This window comes from Meleagris gallopavo, chromosome 2 (assembly GCF_905368555.1).
Source record: "Meleagris gallopavo chromosome 2, MGAL_WU_HG_1.1, whole genome shotgun sequence".
Classification (NCBI taxonomy): domain Eukaryota; kingdom Metazoa; phylum Chordata; class Aves; order Galliformes; family Phasianidae; genus Meleagris; species Meleagris gallopavo.
Genome location: NC_139405.1, coordinates 65,505,041 through 65,526,727, shown reverse-complemented (window position 1 = coordinate 65,526,727; position 21,687 = coordinate 65,505,041). Strand labels below are relative to the sequence as shown.

At 42.4% G+C, this 21,687-nt stretch overlaps 1 protein-coding gene across 3 annotated transcripts in view; it reads right to left on the bottom strand.

Moving 5' to 3' along the window:
- Positions 1-21,687, bottom strand: part of CDK19 (cyclin dependent kinase 19) — a 140,442-nt gene that overhangs the window by 100,032 nt on the left and 18,723 nt on the right. Inside the window, exons 2-3 of one of the 3 annotated variants that reach the window (XM_085217475.1) lie at positions 20,503-20,631; positions 3,765-3,840 (exon numbers count right to left, since the gene is read on the bottom strand). In XM_085217475.1, coding sequence (XP_085073601.1) covers positions 3,765-3,788 — 24 coding nt within the window. In that variant the 5' untranslated portion in view covers positions 3,789-3,840; positions 20,503-20,631. Of the gene's footprint in view, positions 1-1,556; positions 1,648-3,764; positions 3,841-19,488; positions 19,758-20,502; positions 20,632-21,687 lie in introns of those variants that run through there. The other 2 variants (XM_085217474.1, XM_019613055.2) reach the window with 2 other exon arrangements.

Genomic DNA, 21,687 nt, shown 5'->3' with positions numbered 1-21,687 from the left:
GTGACCACTCAGGAATAGTAGCTGTGTCCAGTAAGTGGAGACTTCAGAACCTCTCTGGGAAAATTGTGTCAGTACTCAATTAAAAAACAAAAAACAACAACAACCAAAAAAAAGTTGTGGGAGGTTTATTGCGCTCAAATGGAATTTCATGGATTTTAATTAGTGCCCATTGCCTTCTGTCTTGTCCACGGGCACCACTAAGTCTGACTCTCATTTCTTTGAACTTTTCCTTCAGGGATTTATACATACATGAGATTCCTCCCTCAACCCTTCTCCAGACTCAATAGCACCAGCTTTCCCAGTCTTTCCCCATATAAAAGATGCTCCAGTCCTTTAATCATCTTTATCATTCATGCTCCAGATCTCTCTTGTACTGGAGAGCCTAGGACTGGAACCAGTTCTCCAAGTAAGGCCACACCAGTGCTGAATAGAGAGGAAGGATCACCTTCCCCAGCCTGCTGGCAATGCTCTGCCTAATGCAGCCTAGGATGCTGTTAACCATCTTTGCCCTGAGGAGGCCTTGCTGTCCAACAAAGCCTTCTTTGCATAGTTACTTTCCAAGCAGCCGCCGCCCAGCATGTACTGGTGCCTGGAGTTATTTCACCTCTGTGTGGAACCCTACATTTCTTTTTGTTGAACTCCACAGGATTCCTCTCAAATCATTTTTCCACAGCCTGCTGAGGCTTCTCTGAACAGCAGCACAACTCTCTGGTGTATCCACAACTCCTCAATTTCGTTTAACCTATAAACTTCTTAAGGGTGCACTCTGTCCCATGATCTGGCTCATTAATGAAGGCTGTGATGCAGCTTTACGCTGTGCTCACACATCTAAGAATCCAGAACTCCATCATCTCTTCCAAATAAGCCAATATAATGGAATAAGCCAATAATACAGAAGCCTCCCAAATTGCTCACAACCAGAATTTTTTCTACTGATTTTCAGATTAGCCCATGCCACCCTTCAGCCTTTTAGTTTCTACAGTTCCTCATGTGAAATTCAGCATAAATTTGAGTAAGTTAACCACTGACTCATTCATATTTTCCAGCTTTACTTTTTTAAATGTTCATGCCTGAAGCCCAGCAACAACATGTCTCTCACGAGCACACAAATAGTTGGCATTTCAATTACCTTCAGAGCACACTCTACTTACAGGGAAGAAATTAGAGCCTATTTTGGATATAATTATTATCACATAAGAATCTCCTCTAGCGTTTCAACATTCCAGTACAACAGAACTGGCTGCAAAATGGATTCCTGCTTCAGGAGGGTCATAGAATGGTTTAGGTTGGAAGGGATCTTTAAGATCACCTAGTTCCAACCCCTGCTACAGGCAGGGATACCACCCTCTAGACCAGGTTGTTCACAGCCCCATCCAGCCCGGCCTTGAATGTTTCCAGGGAGGCATCCACAACCTCACTGGGCAACCTGTTCCAGTGTCTCAGCACCCTCACAGTAAAGAATTTCTTCCTAATATCTAGTCTAAATCTACCCTCTTGTAGTTTAAAACCATTTCTCCCTGTCCTGTCACTACCTCCCCTAATAAAAAGGTCCCTACCCAGCTTTCCTGTAGGCCCCCTTCAGGTACTGGAAGGCTGCTATTAGGTCCCCTGAGAGTCTCTTCTGCAGGCTGAAGAAAAGGTATCATTCTGAAGTTGAAAAAAAAAAAAAAAAGGTAATAATCACTCACCCCAGGAGCTAGTAGATTTATTCTGAGTATTTAGACAATACTACATACAAACCAGTCTTGAATCACAGCACTCAAATGCCTTTCAGTTCAGTAATATATTCCTCAATCACACTGTCAGTGTCTTCAGGTTACGGAACTACTAAATCATTCTGAACAAAACACAATCAGTGTTTCTTCCATCTGCTGAACTTACAAAGAAACATTAGAGAAGAATGAGTGCTAAGTTGGGACTTTTGTTCTTGATATTGTGTGTGTGCGCGCATGTGTGTGTGTGTGTGTGTGTGTTTGTTTTGGGTTGTTTTGTGGGTTTTGTTTTTGTTTTTGTTTTTTGTTTTTGTTTTTAAGTTAAATGTCAAAAGTACTATATCCATGACATTTTAAAACCACTTCTTTTCAGGCTAATATTCCTTTCTTAGTCAGTAAACACTACAGTTTTAAATACAAGATTAATAATTAATACGCTAGTTATAGATCTCCTTCTCTTTGTGGAAAATACCTTTGATCCTGCCCGTTCGCTAGAAAAATAACCACTTTTCCAACTATTTCACCTTTACCGTTTACATATTTCTAATATTTGACAACCTTGAAATTTCATTGAGGCAGGCAGTGATCTGCTACTTATCCGCAGTTATAGAGTTTTACTATGAAGTTTGGAGAAGAGTAAGATAACATCCAAGGAAGAATTAGAAGAGTAACTATTGAGAGGATCTAAACAACTTATGCAACTGCTATTTGCACAAAGCTCGAACAATTTAAAAACAAATAATTAAGGAATGAAATGATGATATGTGGTCAGAGGACAAAGTAATCTGACACTACTTCCTCACAATGTTGTGTCTGACAGAACCAGCTCCATACTACAGTGCTATCATGACAAAAGTCTCCTTTGGACTATATTCCACATACTGATTCTTGTCATTTGTCTGTTTTAAATCATACTATTATGGAGACAAAGAAACTGAAAAGTACTTCACTGCTGCAAAACAGACTTAGGCAGAAATATTAAGAAATATTAAAAAAGGCCACTGGGTAGATTTTGTGTAAAGCAATCAACAGCAATGGAGTTACCTCTCAAATCCCTAAGTGACCTTGACTTTGCAGTGACAAGCACTTCAAAAGGACAGTATTTTTATCTGCTATGGCTCTTGACACAGAATTAATGAATGCACTGTGCTAAACACAATACTGCTCAGTTTGTGAATATCATGAATTTCTAATGCTTCACAATGCATTGAACACCTGAATACTGTATATCTGTGCAACACCACCAGCTTATAAAAAAGTTGCAGGCACAAATAGTGCCTTATATTTCAAAAGCCCTCAGCATACTGACAGCATTCAAAGAAGGTAAATATTTATCAAGCAAATGCACTTATGTTGTAATGCAGGAAATTCTTGCACTGCAAAATTTTACTCATTATCCAGCATTTCAACAGTACTGCATATTTTTAGTCAGAACTTGTTCTTTAAATTTGATCCTCACAGAAAAACACCTAATTCTTACTAACTTTGAAGGAGTTTATATAAACACGTGTACATATGGGTACTATTGTGCCATTTTTTTTCCCTTTAAGATACATGTAATAAAAATACAAGTAAAGCTGTTTTTATTTTGCTATGAAACTTCTCTGTACTTAGCAAAGCAAAAAAAGGAATGAGGAAAACAAGCTGTTATCAGGTACCAAACCATTAGTCTGACATAAAATACATTGTTAGCAAGCTGACTTGTAAGAAAATGGTTTCAAAAGATTACAACTGTCATTACAAGTCATTTTAAAAACCATCCAGTTTTGAAACAAACCTTGATTAAAAGGGTCACATTTATTTCCTTCTCAACACAAAAGCATGCAAGACAAAATACCAGAAGGCCATTACCATTAACCTACTGAGAATGTCTCTTTCCACACACCAGAAAAGAATGTTATTCACAAAATATTTTTTGAAAAGCTCATGTTTGATTAACTTTCACACTTGCATACTTCAAGGAAAACATTTACATAATCTTACTGTAGAGAAAATTAAAATACTTGTTGAATAAGAATGTCATTAAAAATAGTTTTGTTTAAGTACACTTACTGCAATCTCTCTACAGGCCGACATGGATATCCCTGTACCTTCAATTTGCTTCAGTGCATACTCCTTTTCATCTTTTCTGTACAAAAAAAAAAAAGAAAAGAAAAGAAAAAAAAGAATCTTTTTAGCTCTGATTTATGTCATATCAATAATACAAGTACAACAATTTATTTTTATTTGTTCTAGATCAAGAAGCTAAAAGCCTATTTTTTAATGCATAAATTACACTAAGACATTCAAGGCTTAAAGACTTCCCTTTAAATACAGATTTCAAATACAAACAAAACCTCCTTCATAAATAAATGTTGCTAACCTGTCTCCACCTCTGTCTAAATGATAACAGTAATTGCAAATAGATCTACAGACAGTTTTGGAGACTTTTCCTACAATTCTCAGATAGTGGCTATCACAAAGAAGCAGGACAGTCACATCCCACACCTGGAAAACTCCCCTGAAAGTATCTAGAAACTACAAGGATCTTACTTGATTTTATGAGCCACTGTCAATCAAGTTTTAAATTAAAACATAATAGCATGCCAAAAGTGAAATGTGAATTTGACCAGGCAAGTCTGCGTTTGCCAGACCCAAAGCACAGGACTCTTGCTGAGTGCCTGCTATCACAGACCTCTACACATTATATGAAACTCTGTGCTCTGAAGTGCAAAGTTGAAGAACATGAAACAACTGCAGTTTGTAGCAGATTGCAGGAAAGCAAACAGAACAGGCAAATGAGTAGTATGTAGGTCACTCTGAAAGTAATGCCTCCCATTTATTTCCATGGAAACTACACCAGGCACAGAGAGCACAATAATAACACCATATTAGAGAGCAAATTCTCAGCTACAAAACACGATTTTTCAACACAGTCACCACCTTTAGCTATGCATTTCTGACAGTGATGAACAAGAGCCTGTATGCAGGCTCTATGATGGGATCCACTGTCACTGTCAACACAGCTGAAACACAGCACCTACTACCCCACATCCACTGTTTGATCTCCATCAGCGTTCAGCAAATGTTAACGAATGACAGCGGAAGCAATTTTTTCCACATGGAGGAACTCAATAACACACCTCTTCTTCATACACACTTCAGACTGTCCCTCTGCTGCCATCGGTCACACAGCAACAGCACATAACCGAATACTGGCAGGAAGGTTCAACCTCTACTGCCATACCATTAACATCCACCTCTGACATCACAGGCCAACATAATGAAATAGGAGGTACTGCTTTCAGAGCAGCTCTTGTGATACAACATTATCTCCTTAATGCTCATAGAAAGATTCAGTAGGATTCAGCTGCAGTAAGTGGGTGTTTAAAAAGCACCGTTACCCACGGTACTTATACACTTACATTGGCTCACCAATTATAATTTCTGGACAACTCAGTAACTCGCAATCTCCCAAATTCCCTACAGCAACTTTCCCTTCTTTCCAGTCCCACACCATTTCATTTTACTACCCAGAAAAACTAAATCGCTCTCAGCTTAGGGAGGTAAGAATTTAAACAAATGTTGTTGTTCGTTCCAGAAGTACTTCAACCTATGCTATTTTAAAACCAAACAACTTTTCAACAAAATAAAATAAAATAAAAAACTGATGATGGGATTTACCCCTCAAAACTTCCTGACTGTACTCCAGGTTACTGAGCACAAGGCTCCTCGAGGCCTACCAGCAACAATTCAGAACCTCTCGTTATAAAAATCCATAGTGGTGTCAGGCTGTAACCTCATCCTTCAGCTCATGCTTTCTTCCCTGGCCAAAAAAGATAACATTTTAGCTTGTATAGTGCAAAGGAGAACACTGTCCTGTCCCCACAACATTTTACTCAGCTGGCTTTATTTCCATTTACAGTATTCAATGCAGGAAATGAAATTATGATTATTTCATCTTCTGGTAACACGTTCGGTTTTTCTTTTCCACAGCCTTTAAAAAATATTACCCAGTACACTTTAGAAAGGTACAGTTCAGATGATTTAGAATAATTAAACCATTTCAAGGGCATCACACTGTCTTACCTACTGCATCTGTACTTCATCAGATGAGAAACTTTTACACACAAGGCAATGGAAGACTAGAAACAACTTGCCCAAGATCATATGGAGAAAAAAAAACAAGGACCTTAAAATTGCACATGATTCAAACTATTGTTTTATCCATATTGTTCAAATTCTTAAACTTTTAGCGATGGACTCTCTTGAATTCACATTTAATTTAACATACATACCAAATTCATTATTAATTATCCACAGAAGAACTGGCTTGGAAGCCTATAAATCACACTGAAACTGCACTTGTGACTATTACATCAGTTAATACAGATATTAACATTATACTATATTCAAGAAAACTGTTATTTGTATAAATGCATGGCACTGCAAATTAAAAAAAAATAAATCATACAGCATCTTGAAATACACAATAAAAATATTCCAGTATCTAGCCAGGAAAAAAAAAAAAAAAAACTAACAGAAAATAACAATTTACTTCTGTAAGCAACATTCACAGAATAATTGTGACCTTGTAGGACAAAGCCTGGGAAAACTACACAGCTCAGTTTCCTTAGAGCAGAGTACTGGGGTAACACCACGTCCTACAGACAGCTTGTTACACTCTAATCACAGTGTTTAATTGTTGCCACATAGCATAAAGTTCAGCAGACAACCAGAGATCAACCCAGTTACAAACTTTTGTCCCCTCTACTAAGTACAGGTAAAGGCACCATACCAAAGTGCACCTAGAAATTAACTGAAAAATCCTCCATGGTACGTAGATCACTAAGTATTGCAGGAACAAAGCCACTACATGGATCACATCTGCCACTGGCTAACATCACAAGCTGCTCACAGCTAGGGAGCACATGGCCACAGCCTCTTAAGAAGGTATTAGCAGCAGTAAAAGTGAAAAGGTCTAGACTTAACTGGAAAAGGTGTTCTAATCCTTCCAGAAAGGAAGAGTTCTTACACTTCAGTCTTTACTATGCAGTAGAAGTACCCATTAGTCTAAAAGAATGAAGAGACAAAAAAAAAAAAAAAAATCAGCACGCACTGTCACTATGGTACACATTCTTCAGTAAGCAGGGAAATCATTTTCTGTTATTCTTTTCCTCTCTCCATACCGAGCCTCATGCAGCCAGCAGCTCAGCCAGCTCCTTTTTGCCACACTGCAACCAGCCACAAATGAAAGACATCGCGAATCTAAATGTTGATCTTCATTTACTTCTACAGAACCGTATACACGTTGAATTTCAATAAATATATGTTATTCAATGAAAGTAATGGATAAGACCACCAAATTTCTGCCTCATTTCCCAATGTGGGAAGTTCAGCACCTCAGTAATGCCTGTGGGTTCACTATACGCAGCTGGCCTGCCTGCTGATCCATCCCTGGGAGCCTGGTAGGAGGCTTCACTGTGCTGCAAGCAGAGCTGCACACACGTATAGGGCACAGGAAAGAATGCAGCAGACACGCACATCCCCTCATGTGCTTGAATTCGGGGGCAGGGTGGAAAGCCAGCCTCCCTAGCAGGCAGCGACTAGACAAGCCCAGCGTCATTTCAGAGTCCTGACATCCAGCTTGCAGTCTCAGCTACCACACACATTCCTCTCCTGGTATTACCCACACTGCCTGGGAAGATGGTATGGTTCATCACCTACAGGATATACACTCTGACACCACATGGTATCATTCTGAGTGTGGTGATTAACAAGTTTCTATCTTGAATAGAAGCTGTAAGAAGCTTCATACTTCAGAACAAACCAGCAAAATTTAAGTCTTTCATGAAGTGCTGTAATGCCAGAAATCACACGGAAACAAGAAACAAAAAAACCCACAAGACACAGCGCATGCATTTTTCCATGGCTCTAAAAAGAAAATACAACAGCAATTACAAACACGTGCTCAAAGTTGACAGATAAAATAGGACAAAGGGTTTTAGAAAAATTTATTTAACAATAGGCATGAGTGATGTGTAAAATGATATACAGACTTAACTGAAGTCAAGACCAAAACCAGTTGCAATTACATTGTTCTGCCCTCTAGAATCAAAGAAACTAGTTTTACCTCTAGCACAGAGATGGTACCCTATCAGGTTATATTCATGAGAACTTTTGAAACAAAGCTCCGCATTTCTAGCATGATGCTCTAGAACCATATTGATCAAATGGAGCCTCTTGGTTTTTACTAACAAACCTGAACAAACCATTTGTGTGCAACAGCTGCAACACCAGATCAGAAGTCTTAAATTTGAGATGTAAGAAACAAAGTTTGCATCTCTTCTACAGCAACATACCTAAATAAAACTGGGAGCAGCAGAGGGAGGAGGAAACAAACCTACAGCACACAATAATTTTTACTGTGCAATACAAAAACAATTAGAGAGAAAACAATCTCCAACCTTGATTCAAGTACACGCAAGAAAAACACTCTTAAGAACAGAACATGTGCCACACACTGCACTGCATCTCTGGATCTTCCATCTCACCACGCCTTCATAATATCAATTTTCAACAAGGGGCCTGAATGCTACACAGTTTATCAGCACCACAGTTTATCAGACTGTTGATGACCACAGAAGTCTGTTAGGTCTCCCTCCAGAAATCCCAGATGATGTCAGCAACCTCTGCATATGCATGCAGTCACACCAGCAGGCAGCATTTCTCTTTACTCTGCTACTTCCAAGGCCTGGAGCTCAAACATGAAGCCTTTCTGTCATCTATGAACATACCAGACGAGGCAGGGAAGGCAACATAATTTTAGAGATCACCCTTCTCAAAACCTAATAATACCAAGCTCCTTAATGCTAGGCATATCTTCCTCCATCATTTTACAGTATATATATATATATATATATATATATATATATATATATATATTTAATACACTTGTCAACATGAGGTACTTGCATAAATGTATGCATTAAGGAAGACTAACTCAGTACTCATAATTTGTGAATTTATTTAAGCAGTGATTGTGTTGCTGTTTTTAAGAAATTAAAAAGCCTTCCACCACAAGATATAGAAGAACTTTATAATTTTGTTCGTTGAAATCAGTATTCTACAATCAAGTCCAATATAAATGCTGTAAAAGTTTATAAGCTGCACAAGATTTTTGAACATAGAGCAACTGCTCACAACAACTAGCCTTGAAAAAGTCTGCCTTTCATTACATACATTGCAAGAAACACACAGGAGAACAATTACTGAGTTAAGCCTGCTGGAAAATCTGACACATCCCAGCCATGTAAAAGGGATCGTGTTAAAAGTACCACTGGCATCAGGCTATGAATAGACACCGGGTGTTATCACACTACCCTATTAGAAGTCAACCTATACCCTACTTTTATTCCATTATCTGTAGAATATCTTCAGATATACCTTTAAAAAAACACCTGACATGGTTGCTCTTCTGCTTCTTATTCCTTTGGAAACTAGTCTATAAACTCAGAGGAGATGTGCACGTTAAAGAGGAGGGAACTTCTTAAAGCACGGTTAGGACAAATGCTTTAAACATCACTTTAAACATCACTTCCTCATATTGCGTCCTTCTACAGAATCTCAAAAAAGATGCTAAATATGTGTGAAAAAATACATGATTGTCACACCACCTACGGCAGATGCTCTTTATGCATGGGATGAGGTGACAGCAGATTGATAAAAGACAAAACAGCCATCTGAGCACTAACCACACCTCATGTCATAGAAAAAAATATTCATTTTCCCCACTGTAACAGGATCAAACAGAGTGGGGAATAGAGGTTTGTTAACGGCAACATGACAACTAAAGCTATTCCAGAATCATTGGATTCTTTTCCTCTTTCCTGTAGTTCCTAAGTCATAAAATTAAAAGCACAGAAACTGACTAACTGCAAACAGAGCCTATTTTGCAGTCACAGCCACTGACAGATGTTTAAAATCTCTGTAACAACAGACAACTGGAAATCACATCAACCATAGCTTAGCCTTTATGTTTTAATAACAAAACATCGTAGAAGGAAAGAAAGCACAACTTCAGTCACTGCCCCACCACTCCACAGCCATTGCGGAAGATGCACGGGACCTCAACCAGCCACAGGGCTGGTGTAACTGCTAAAATTAGGCTGCCTCCAAAATACCTAGAGTGAGTGAGAGCTGTGAATATCAAACGAGTAGGTTCATGTTATAGCAGATTGGCATAAGCAGACCTGACAGCCTGTTTATATATTTAAAGGCTGGAGTGTTCACATTAAACTTTGAAAGCTGTAAAATTATTCTGCCGCTCTAGGTAATTTCTGCCAGTGTTTGCTGTATTAAAGCAGGGGATGGAGCTGTACCTTATCTTATTTCTTTCTAGACAAGCTTGATTACAGATAATGAACAGCTTTAGGAAATACCTCCCTTCTGGAAAGGCTACTGCATCAGAGAAGCAGCAAGGAGAAAAAAAGCTTCAGAAAGAAAGAAGAAACAAGCTTTTACTTATCAGTGAATTATGTGCCAAGGCCACAGACTAGGGTCCTTTAAACTTTGCCAAAAATGAGTCTGCCTTTTGTTTTATAAAATCACTTACAGAAGAATGCTTGTGACTAACCACAACCTTCGATTATATTAGCCATCTGTTTTTCAGTAATTTTAAAAGTCCTAAATCCATAGTGTAAAAACATACTGTAAATACACAGCCCAGTATACAAGGTCTCTTTCTTCAGTGCAAATCTAGCTAAATACTACAACTTCTGTAGGCAGGAAAACACTTAAAATACCAAATATTGAGAAGCCTGTAGCTCTTTTGTAAGAACCCCAGTTTGATGCACTGCAGAACTTCTGTTCTTTTCTTCAGACTTTCCAACTTAATAAAGAACACGTGACATCTTCAACTGTCTTTACCAAAACTACATGAAAACTTACTAACACAACATGGATCTAATTCTAAGTAACAATGTTAACGTTCATGACCTAGTTAATAATGTAAAATATGTTCAAAAGCTACAGTCCAAATCATTAGAAAGAAGCAAGATCCAATACTAATAAAGCATCTCTATTTTTTTCCCCTTATTTCAATGTCAAAGGATCAAGATTTCACACCCCTACAGATGTATGCCAGCTGCTAAGAGTAAGAGTGCCTTGCTGCTTCCCAACAATTAAGACAATCTTTGGCCAGTAATCCCTGTCTGTTCCCAGGGAACTCAAATCAGGCTTGATTTCCTTGGAACTTGAAGTCCATGCATCACACAGTGAGAACAGGCTTTTCTTGCTCTTTTAGTAGTTTACTAGCATAGCCCAGACAAAACTTTACACCAACTTTTCTCCTCACCTCTGAACTCATGCTAAAGGTAGAATAAATGGCATTTCACTTGTAATGGTCTTTCGACTGACATGAACTGAAGATCAAATTAAATTTGGTAATTTGTCTACCTCTGTTTCTCATTTGAAGCATGACAGAACTGGGCAAAGAAACAACTGGTTATCCTCTGCAATGACTGGTTTTAATAAAAGGAACAAACACAAAGCTGACTTTGAAATCAACAGTGTCCTTGGGAACACGGTAACGGCTCATCCAGGAACTCTGTTTCAGGAACAGAAGCATTCAAAGACAGACTGAATCCCACTGCTACACTAATTGCACTGAACAAAGCCACAAATACAGCACTTCTCACTGAGCAAGGCACTAAAATCTTATCATCAATCCAAAGGAATTCATTGAAATTTTAACACTGGTGATCACCTTCTCTAAACACCTTCATTTTTGCAGAATTCATGAATCATATGGAAAGAAGAACATCTCCTAAAAAGACCTACTTGGGAGTCAAACAGCTCATCTCACACTGCTGGCATTTCACACGTGAGCAGCCTTCGTGCCATCAGATCTCTTCAGGCACAAGTCTCCATGACCTTGCAAAGCCGTGGGAGAGTTGAGCAAGGGCACTTGCAGTCAGAGCAGTCAGTCCTACATTACCTGCCTGGATGCAGCAGGCACCCTAGTTAGGGCAGGGAAAGGAAGGAGGGATAGAACAGGCAGGAAACCTTTCCTGGCAACGTAGAGAGGAGTTACTTTTTCTGCAATTAATACATGAGGAAACCAGATATATTGCCTCAAAGTAGTGGCAGTGTCCTACTTCATCTCTGGACGTTGTTTCTTTCCCAGAAGACCTAGCTTCTGCCCCCCAATCAATTGCCTATTATGTTTATTTTCCTTTGACCGTAAAAAGAAATCAATTGTCATCTTCTACTTGTGAGGAATGCTAATCAACAAAATAACCCTACTGCACACGAGGCCCAGTTTCTGAGAACCTATGTTTAAAAGCATATGAAGGCTATCCACAATTCATATTTACACCAGAGCCCTTACCCAGGAGTTTGCAAACCAGCATGTGCAGGCAGCTGTAGCTGAGGATCTGCCTATTGGAATGCTTGACTTCTTGTGTGGTTTTGTCTACACAATGAATGACCCTAAAGCTGTCCAAAATCATAAACCTTGTGAAAAACAGATGACAACTGAGACTGAAATGAGAAGTTATGCAGTAGTCTTAATCAAAAATTTATTAAAAACTGCTAATCCCAAAAAACACAGAAGCAAACAACGTTCCTCATAATGTCAACTGTTCCAGTAATCCCTGCTCCTTCAGCCTTTCTCACAGTAAGGAAAGACACTTTTTTTTTTTTCAGTTGTAAAGAAAACACCCACTAATTTTGCAAAGGTCTCTTAGCTTTTACAACATTCCTTTCAGCCAGTCTTATCAGATACACTAATATTTCATGTAGTATCTCAAAGCGTACAGCTTAAGCAAAGACATGCTCCCACAGAAAAGACTAAAAAAACATGATTGAGAAATTCAGATACAGAAGTATCCACTGATTTACAGACTAGCACAGGATTTTGTTAATAACAACCAATTTGGATCTAAAATGTTTCTGTATTATTCCTTCTCAAATCTATTGAGATAGCTGAATTCACAAGAGTCATTATTTTGACTGTCATCACAGTTAGTTTTTACCTGCCAGTCATCTAACTGACAGTCAAATGATCATAATAATATATATAATATATAATATATATAATATAATAAAAATTATAATAAAATATATAATATATATAATATAAACAAAGTTCCCAGAGCAGGGAGGTGTTTTCTAAAACTAAATTATTTAGATACATTCACTCATAAATCAAGCCAAAACAGTAAAGGTTTTGCCTTTGCTACACAGAAATTGTTATTTCCTAAAAGCCACACACTGAGCTAGACAATTTGATCCAAATGCAGTTGCTCTAGACAAGCTTCAGCACTCCTTCAGGCAAACATGCTGGTACTGAAATGAATTAATCTTTTTAAGTTCTAATACTTCGCAAAAGAAGCTGGAAAAGCGCAGCCTGTGTCAGTTCTTCAGTGCCAACAAAGAAACTCAATAAACAACACATCTTTAGAAGTCAAACATAAGTGGATATAACATAGGAAAGGATCTTTAGAAGTGATTTTCAAAATCTTTTCCTATATTATGAAGATCCTTTCCTATATTATATACACGGTCTGCAATAACTTCTCAACTATACTTTAAGCAGCAGTAAGTGTATGTAATTACAGTCCTGCTTTGCAGTGCAGAATTCAACAGTTAAAAAAAGAAAAAAAGAAAAGAGGACAAAGACTTGGGTCAGACGGCATCTGTAAAAGTTATGTTTGATTAAGGTCACAAAAAAAAAACCACATCATTTCAGGAGATACTTTCAGAAAACAGAAGAAAATGTAATGAAGGTGCTAATCATGTCACTAAGTGAAATTTGCTTAGACTAGTCCACAGAAACAACGGTCACACAGTGTGCAGCATTCTAAATCACGGTGATTTCTCAGTTTTTCTTTTTTAAACCATGCATAATGTGATAAGCTTGAAAATTATAAAGAAACACTTCTACTACAATACAAGGGATTACAGCGGATGACCCAGAAATATACCAACATGTTAGATTTCTGTCTAGTAGTTCACAGTAAATATTCAGCTTCTAACCTAGCTCCTCTTCTACTTTACAATATACCTTCTTACCAAGTAGGGTGAAGAAAGGCACCCATTTCTCTTTCTACTCTAGTTTCCTTTACCTGCAGAGTTATTAGGAAACCTTTAACTCCTCAGTCTGTAACAGGAAGCTTCTTATCCTCTCTGTCTCCTTTTTTTTTTAGAACAAAAACCAAAAACCACTAAATCTTGAAAGGTGTTCCTTCACAGGTTATTATGAGCTACCTTCTGCATGACTATTCCTCTGCAAACTTGCCAATAGCCTTCGTGTGTTTCTCTCTCAAACACAGCCTCTCCTGTTTATCATCACCCACACTCATCTCATTTTTCCCTCAATCTCCTGCCACCGCCCCAAAGTCTCCTGCCCTCACCCCAGCACAAAATGAAACACCAGCAGATTGCTGCCTGCATTCTGACAGGCCCAGGCCACGCGGCTCATCCCTGCGCTCAGAGAGCAACACGAGAAAGGACAAAATCACTATAGGAGAGACCACATGAGAGAGCCTGTGGGAAGCACTGAGAACTACTCATCACCACTCGCACAGTCCGTTTGGGCAGGAAGCAGAGCCACGGTGTAGCTGTGCTATCAGCTCTCAGCACAATTATGAAATACTAATGAGCTCTTCCCAGCTCAGGGTTTTCCATGAGAAGACACTGCAGACAACTAGTCAGACAGGTTTCTCTTAATTCTCCTGCTTCTTTCACACATATTAACACCACTCACTGCTAGGAAACATTCTCAGGATTTGCACATAACCCCATATTTAGGTTTATCTGGCTATGCAGAGATCACATAGCAAGGCACCAACACCTTCAGCAATTCTGTCTTCCCCAAGTTAGCAAGCTTTTCAAGGGGGAAAAAACAATGACAGTGAGAAGCAAAACACAGCTTCTCTAATACCATTAAAGGTAGAGACGTTGCAGCAGAGAAAGGTAATTGCTCAGGATCATATCCATTGCTCTCTGATTAGGGTCAACATCCCCGTGATGCAGCTCACCACAGGGCTGCAGTAGCAAACAGCAACTACAACTGACACTTCAGAACACCTCAGTTCCAGACAATGTCAAATAGTGAATATGAAGTTTGAATAACTTATCACAGACTCTCAAATATCTTACAAGCACTTACTTGCACTGGTACACAATGCTGTAGGTACACATTCAAGAGCGTACATTCCTTACCACATCAAGGAGCTGCCTCTCAACAGCAAGGGCAGCTGCAGCATCCAGGCACTCATTGCTCTGTGACTGCAACCTCAGCACTGCTTGTTCGTAGCTTTTAGTCAACTCCAGCGTGAGTTTCACTTCCTGACACACTTGTGCTTGATTAGTTCGGTATTTAAGTTTTGAAGAATAACAATTTGGGAGAAGCGCATCACTAATACTGATTTAGTAGATTACACAGACTGCCTCTGCCTGTTCTAAGCTTCAGGTTTTCCACCACCAAAGTAATGATGGTCATACGTGTGACCAGATGCAATCTCTGAGCAACACAGCTCCGTCTGCAGAAATCCCAGTTGCCTGAGCCACACCACAGGAACGCCTGTCTGGTTCAGTGCGGCTGCTCTCCATAGCATTCCTCTCTTTATCAAGATTTTTCACATCTGCTTTGAACAAATACGATTCATAATATTAAAAAATAATAACAATGTAAAACTAAAGGTTACTTGGCAGGAAACAAAGCCAGCATTCTTGGGTTAGATTCATACTTACTCTGATTGTGGACTTCCCCTTCCTTTCTCTTCCCTAACTTTCACTCAACCCCTGGATGATGTGAGCACTTCATACCAGCATAAAGACATCCACACTTCTGCACACTGACACCACGTGGAGTAGCACAGACTCCCCTTTAGCTCCAAGCTCTCAGTACTCATTAATAGGAGAGGAGGGGTCAACAGGGGCAGTGCTCACCCCTCAGCAGCCCCCAGCCCTTCTGCACACACCATATTGGAAGCTACATATTCCTGTCTTTCCCTGCACCCACCCACTTTTTAAAAGGTGTTTTGAAATGTGAGGATTAAAAATACTACATATTTAGGTTTCTGTTTTGTTTTTAAGAGTTCTTGGCAATTTTGTTTTAATAACTTCTGTTGTCCACAGCCAAACAGTGAGCCAAAGAACAGTAGCTGAGACAGGGAAGGTTTATGTTAGATACTAGGAGGAAGTTTTTCACACAGAGGGTGGTGATGCACTGGAACAGGTTGCTCACAGAGGCTGTGGATGCCCCATCTCTGGAAGCATTCAAGGCCAGGCTGGATGTGGCTCTGGGCAGCCTGGTCTGGTGGTTGGCGACCCTGCACATAGCAGGGGGGTTGAAACTCAATGATCATTGTGGTCCTTTTCAACCCAGTCGATTCTATGATTCTATGTAACACGGCCATAGTGTGACAGAAAGCAGCCAGCTCAGCTGTTTGCTTAAAAGCAAGCACAAGTGGCAAGAACTAGAGAGCTTTTGCTCCCTCAGACCTGTCTCAGCTTTTACAAGAGCTACATTAGCTACTGTAGAACCAAGAACAGCCTGTTTCCAGTTGACTCCTGAATCCCATTACTCCTGGTGCATTCCTGCCTAACTAACATCAGTACCTTCCCAGCTTGCTGACATGTCCAGACACACTCCTGCAGGTGAGCAGACGTACAGATGATGGAACAGAAATACCCTGCAGTGGCGTGACCTGATAGACTGATCTTCTCAAAGAGTACAGGGAAATAATTCAGACATACGCAACACCACCACCACCACCAAAAAAACAACAGAAATTCCAACCTACACTTTTTCCTACAAATTGCCTCCCCTGCAATAAGGAGGTACAGGAAGCCTAACTAAAAACACCATCGTGGCTGAAACTGTGAGCAAAGAAAGAGCAAGGAATGTACCGAGAAAAGTGATGCAAAACGAATCATACTGCCCCAGCCATGACTGAGGTAAGTGTAGTCTTTGTTTTGCTGGACAAATGTGAGTTGGTGCCCAAAGAAGCATTAGCAAAGTCAGCATACTATTCTTGAGGCGATATGCACACAAAAATAACAGGTTTTCCAGCTACATGAAAAACTAAGTACCTAACATTGACAGCTAAACTGCAATCACAAAGTTTATTTCCATATTCTTACTTCCATCCCCTCCAAGCCACCGGTCCAGCTTTAGTGCACACTGAAATAAGCCATTAGACAGCTTACACAAAGACCTATTTTCTAGCCCTTCTGGGCTACACAGATACTGAAATTCTACAAACCAGATGCCTTGCTTAGCTAAGCGTATAATAAAGGTAATACTTCTAGATCTCATCAGGCCACACAAACACTACTGGAAAAGATACTCAGGTGTTCAATATGCTCATATGACATGCAAGTGTCAGACCAACATTGTTGAGACCTGACTGACTACTGAAAAAAAAAAAAAAAATGCTTTAATACTTCACTTTCACAGAAATCAATCAGCTCACTAGAAACATGCCCAAGTGATATTCCACTCTAGGTTGAAAAGGCCAAACTCAGTTGTTATTTCGCCTAAAAACTTCTTTTATACCCGAGCCATTCACTGAGACCCAAGCAACCACTTTTACAAGCATTTGATCCAACAGCTTGCCAAGCTTCGTATAAACACATTTTACTATTTCATAAAGTTTCTGTGCCAAGTTTTTGAAACATGAAGTGACAGGCTCTCTGTGGAATTGCTGCAGAGGCTCTCGGTGCCCCCAGCCTCCTGAGGCTACAAACTGACTACGAGATGCCAAGTAGCCAGAATCTAATACAAGAATGCTCTGCAAATTTGAAATACTGAAGCAGACCATGATCAGCCAAAGAAGAATTCCTTTACATGTGCCTCAAAATCCCCCAGTGATCAGCACACTATAAATAGGCATCACTGCTGAGCTTCTGTTTTTCTGTTGGAAAAGTTTCTGTCATTAAGAAACCCACAAATTTAAAGATTAATGGTTAATATGCTCCACTGCATAAAGATATTTTAGCTATCTGCTTTTTCTCTTCCCATAAAGAAATCACTTCATCTTAATGATTCTTCTAACTTGTTCACATCTTATTTTCACCAAAGATCCTGCAATTACACAAGCCAATTAAGAGTGAATTTTCTTATCCCATAACTCAGTTTCCGTGCTTCACAAAGCAAAACTTGACTTCTTACAGTGAAGTTGCATTTGCGCTCTATTACGCTACATTTCAATCTAATTGACCACTTACAGAAACTTCTCACTTCCTCTCACCAGCTGGCCTGCTCACGGCTCTAGTAAATCAAAATTGGATATAACCTATTTTTTGCCATGCTTACTTCTGATTTACTGCTTATTTGCATTTCACAGAATCACAGAATGGCCAGGGTTGGAAGGGACCTCATGAATCTCCAACCCCCCTGCCACATGCAGGGCCACCAACCTCCCCATTTAATACTAGACCAGGCTGCCCAGGGCCCCATCCAATCTGGCTTGAACACCTCCAGGGACGGGGCATCCACATTCTAATACTTCTACTTAAAGATTTTGAAGACATGTCCTTTATGGTGTTTTGTAACATCACTGTAATTCTGAAGGAAATGAGGCAGATAAGCTAGAGACAGACATCAAAAGTCTTTTTTTTGATCATAAAAAAAGTAAACTCGAGGTTCTACCTCTTTTATATCGTTCCTTCATGCAGTAATACCCAGGAAGGCTGTAAAGTTTCTTTTTAGAGTTAGTTACGCTTTATTTTTCAGGTTGCAGAGCCAGTTAGGCAGAGAAGAGCTCACCTCTCAGTGCCAGGTCCCTCACCTGAGCCAAACTGCTGACTCTGTTACTGATCCCTTTGATATTACAGCCGCTTAACTCACAGTTTAAATTGTTGAGAAACACATGAATGCAATTTTCTCCTATAAAAAAAAAGCCTAGGTTTCTTTATTAATCTAAAGCAGCATGTCATCAATCACTTCCAGAGCTGCATAAAACAACCAAAAAGCCATTTTTCCATACTCAGTCTTTTCAAAGTTCCAGCTGCCTGGAATCGAAGGCTCTTCAGCATTCGGTAAGAATGGTGCCACTTCAGGTTTATGAGTCTTTAGAGCGTGCTTAGAACACTTCTATAAGTACGGTCCACGTTTGTGCACCATTCACAAGACACAATAAACCGAAAAGCGCTTAACGGCCCTTCCAAAAGGACAGGGCCAGGGTCAGAGCTCAGCCCTGCACCAGTGTCTTCTGAAGGCCCGCGATGCTTTTGGCAACCCCAAATGGCAGCGTGAGCTCTCCAACCCACAGCGTGCCGAGCTGTATCCTTAGGACACCTTTCAGCCGTCTCTCCCTCAGAGGCAAGAAGGAAGATCTAGAGACACGAGCGGGCTCAGCGACCCGCCTAGACCAAGCCCGCGTAGACAGCACGGCAAAGAGACGCGGTGCTCTCCTGCGGGTTACGGGGACAGGTGGTGACCCGCAAAGGGGAGCACTCAGCCCCCATCCCGCAGCCGCGGCTATAGCGGCCGGAGCGCCCGGCATCCTCGGGGCCGCCCGGCTCACCGGAGCGGCACTCCGACGGGTCGCGGCCGCCTCGGGCTTCCCGCCCGCGGGGCAGAGCCCCCGACGCGAGCGGGACCCCGCGAGGCGGTGACAGACACGCGTGGGCAGCCCGCGCACCTGCCCGCCCGGACCGGGAAACTTTCCGGGCTGAGGGTGGGGGGAGGGCGGGCGCGGACGGCGTCGCGGGGGGGCCGGCGGCGGCGGTTGCGGTTTGCGACGCGCGGCCCCGGCGGCGGTTGGCGGCGCGCGGCCCTTACCCGTCCTTGCGGCGGGCCTTGTAGACGTGCCCGTAGGTGCCTCTGCCCACTTTGCAGCCCTCGTACTCGAACAGATCCTCCACCCGCTCGCGCTCGGCCGCCAGCTTCGACTTGAACTCGTAGTCCATGTCTCGCCCATGGGCGGGGAGGGACGGGAGGGGGACGCGGCGCCGGATCAGCACCCCCGGCCGGCGGAGCCCCCTCCCGGCGCCGCCATTTCCGGGGCTCGCTGGGGACGGGAGGGATGGGGGGAGGGGGGGAGGGGTTGGTTTGTTTTTGTTTTGGTTCGGGGCTTTTCGGCGGGGGGAGGGGGTGCGCTCCGCCGCCACCCGCTTCAACTGGGTTCCTCGCGGCGCGGCGCGGGGCACGCCGGGAGTGGTAGTGCGGCGGCAGGCGCCGGCCCCGACGGTATGGGCGGGACGAGACCGCGGCTGAACTACGACTCCCGGCATGCCCCGTGCCGTCGCGGCCAGGCCGCGTCGGCGCACTGCGCTCCCCGGAGACGGCGAGCGTTTCGGCGGCCGCCGGGAACTTGCCGACTCTTAACGTCGCGGGAGCGGAGAGACCGCCACCCGGCTCGGCGCCTCCTGCATGGAGACGGCGCGAGCCCCGCTACCGCAGCCACCGCGCACAGGGCCGCGAGGAGCTAGGCGCCGAGCGATGCGGTGCGGCAACTTGTTTATCTCGGCAGCTGCCACTCAACGCTTGGCTCCACCCCCCGCGCGATGCCGCCCCCTGATTGGCCAGCGTGGCCCCGCCCCCGCGGCCCCGCAGCGGCTCCCGCCGCCGAGCCGAGCCCAGCCCGGGCCGCGGGCGTTGTGCTGCGGGGCGGGGCGCGGCGCCTCCAGCTCCGGGGGAGGCCGCTGGTTGGGCAGCGGCGGGGACCGCGAGCGGGCGGGGCACGGGTTGTGTCGGGGTCTGGCTCGAAGAGCGTCTGAGATCGGTGTTAGAAGCGCGGATTTTCCGCGCTCGTTGTTTCTACCAAGGATCACGTGGACAGAGCTGAGCATTCACCTGCAAATGCCGGCTCCCTCCTGTCTGGTGGTGGGGCCTGATGGTTAGGTGCCCTCGCGCCGAGTTCTCGTCCCTTCAGCACTAAGCGTGGAGATGGTTAGACAGATGCGATGATGCTGACGGGTTCACCTGTACAGATACATAGTGAGGCCTTTTACAATTACATTCCAACCAATCGTTCCGCGATTTCTTTGTGCCAAACTCTGCACGGGTGGCACAGGGCAAAGCCAGAGGAGAAAGGAGGGAAAAGCACTGCTCACCCAGCAGCTACCTGCAGTGCTGGCGGGGGAGCAGGCCGGCTGTTGTGCCTTCCAGAAAGCCCCTTGTGTTGGTCTCTGACCGCCTGAGCTCTCACAAAATGATTGCTCCTGTACCGACATAGTGTTTCCCACAGAACCACAAGTACTGTTGTGGTTTTTTTTTCTGCAGCTGCAGATACGGATCTTCCTGAACAACGCTCAATCAGGAGCTGGCAATCTTCCTAAATGCAGTAGTGACCATTTATCTTTCAACGTCCACATTAAAGACGTTTGCTAAAATTAGAGCTAACCACCTACCTTTTGCAAAGCACTCACTTCTTTAGTCACCTAGTAATCAAATCCAGCACTGAAAAGAGAGGACATAGGCTTGCAAAGACAAACGTGTCACTGCCTCAGAGGGGTGTACTGTTGGTAATAAGAAACTCCACGAGTTCCCATTGCTCACTTTGACCAAAATAATAATTATTTTTCCCTGTTCTCATCACGGATGCTTTTGTTTTCTGCATGACAGGTCTGATTTTTCTGTAATTTGCTGTGTGTCTGCAGCCTTGGTTGGAGAGGGTGACAGCGCACCCAGGTATGGAGGCTCAGCCTGGCTGGCAGCTGTGAGCCTAGGCAGATCAGTTCTCCACCCTGTAGCACATCCAGCTCTTCAGTGTTGCAAATGGCTGTTTTATCCTTCCATAAACTGATCATGCTCTGGCAGTAAACGCTTCACCCCTCACTGCTGCTGCTGAGAGGCTGTCTGACAGAAACTTCTCTCACAGGGAAGCCTTTTTTTAACCTTCAAACCTGCATTTCCTTGAGACTTGTCTACATGCATCTTCCCATGCAAATGCTGCCCGAAAGTAGCCTTTCTTTCCCTCCTGTGTGTATCCCCCGCCAGAATTATTTATAGACAGCAATCTCATCCCCTCACACCCTT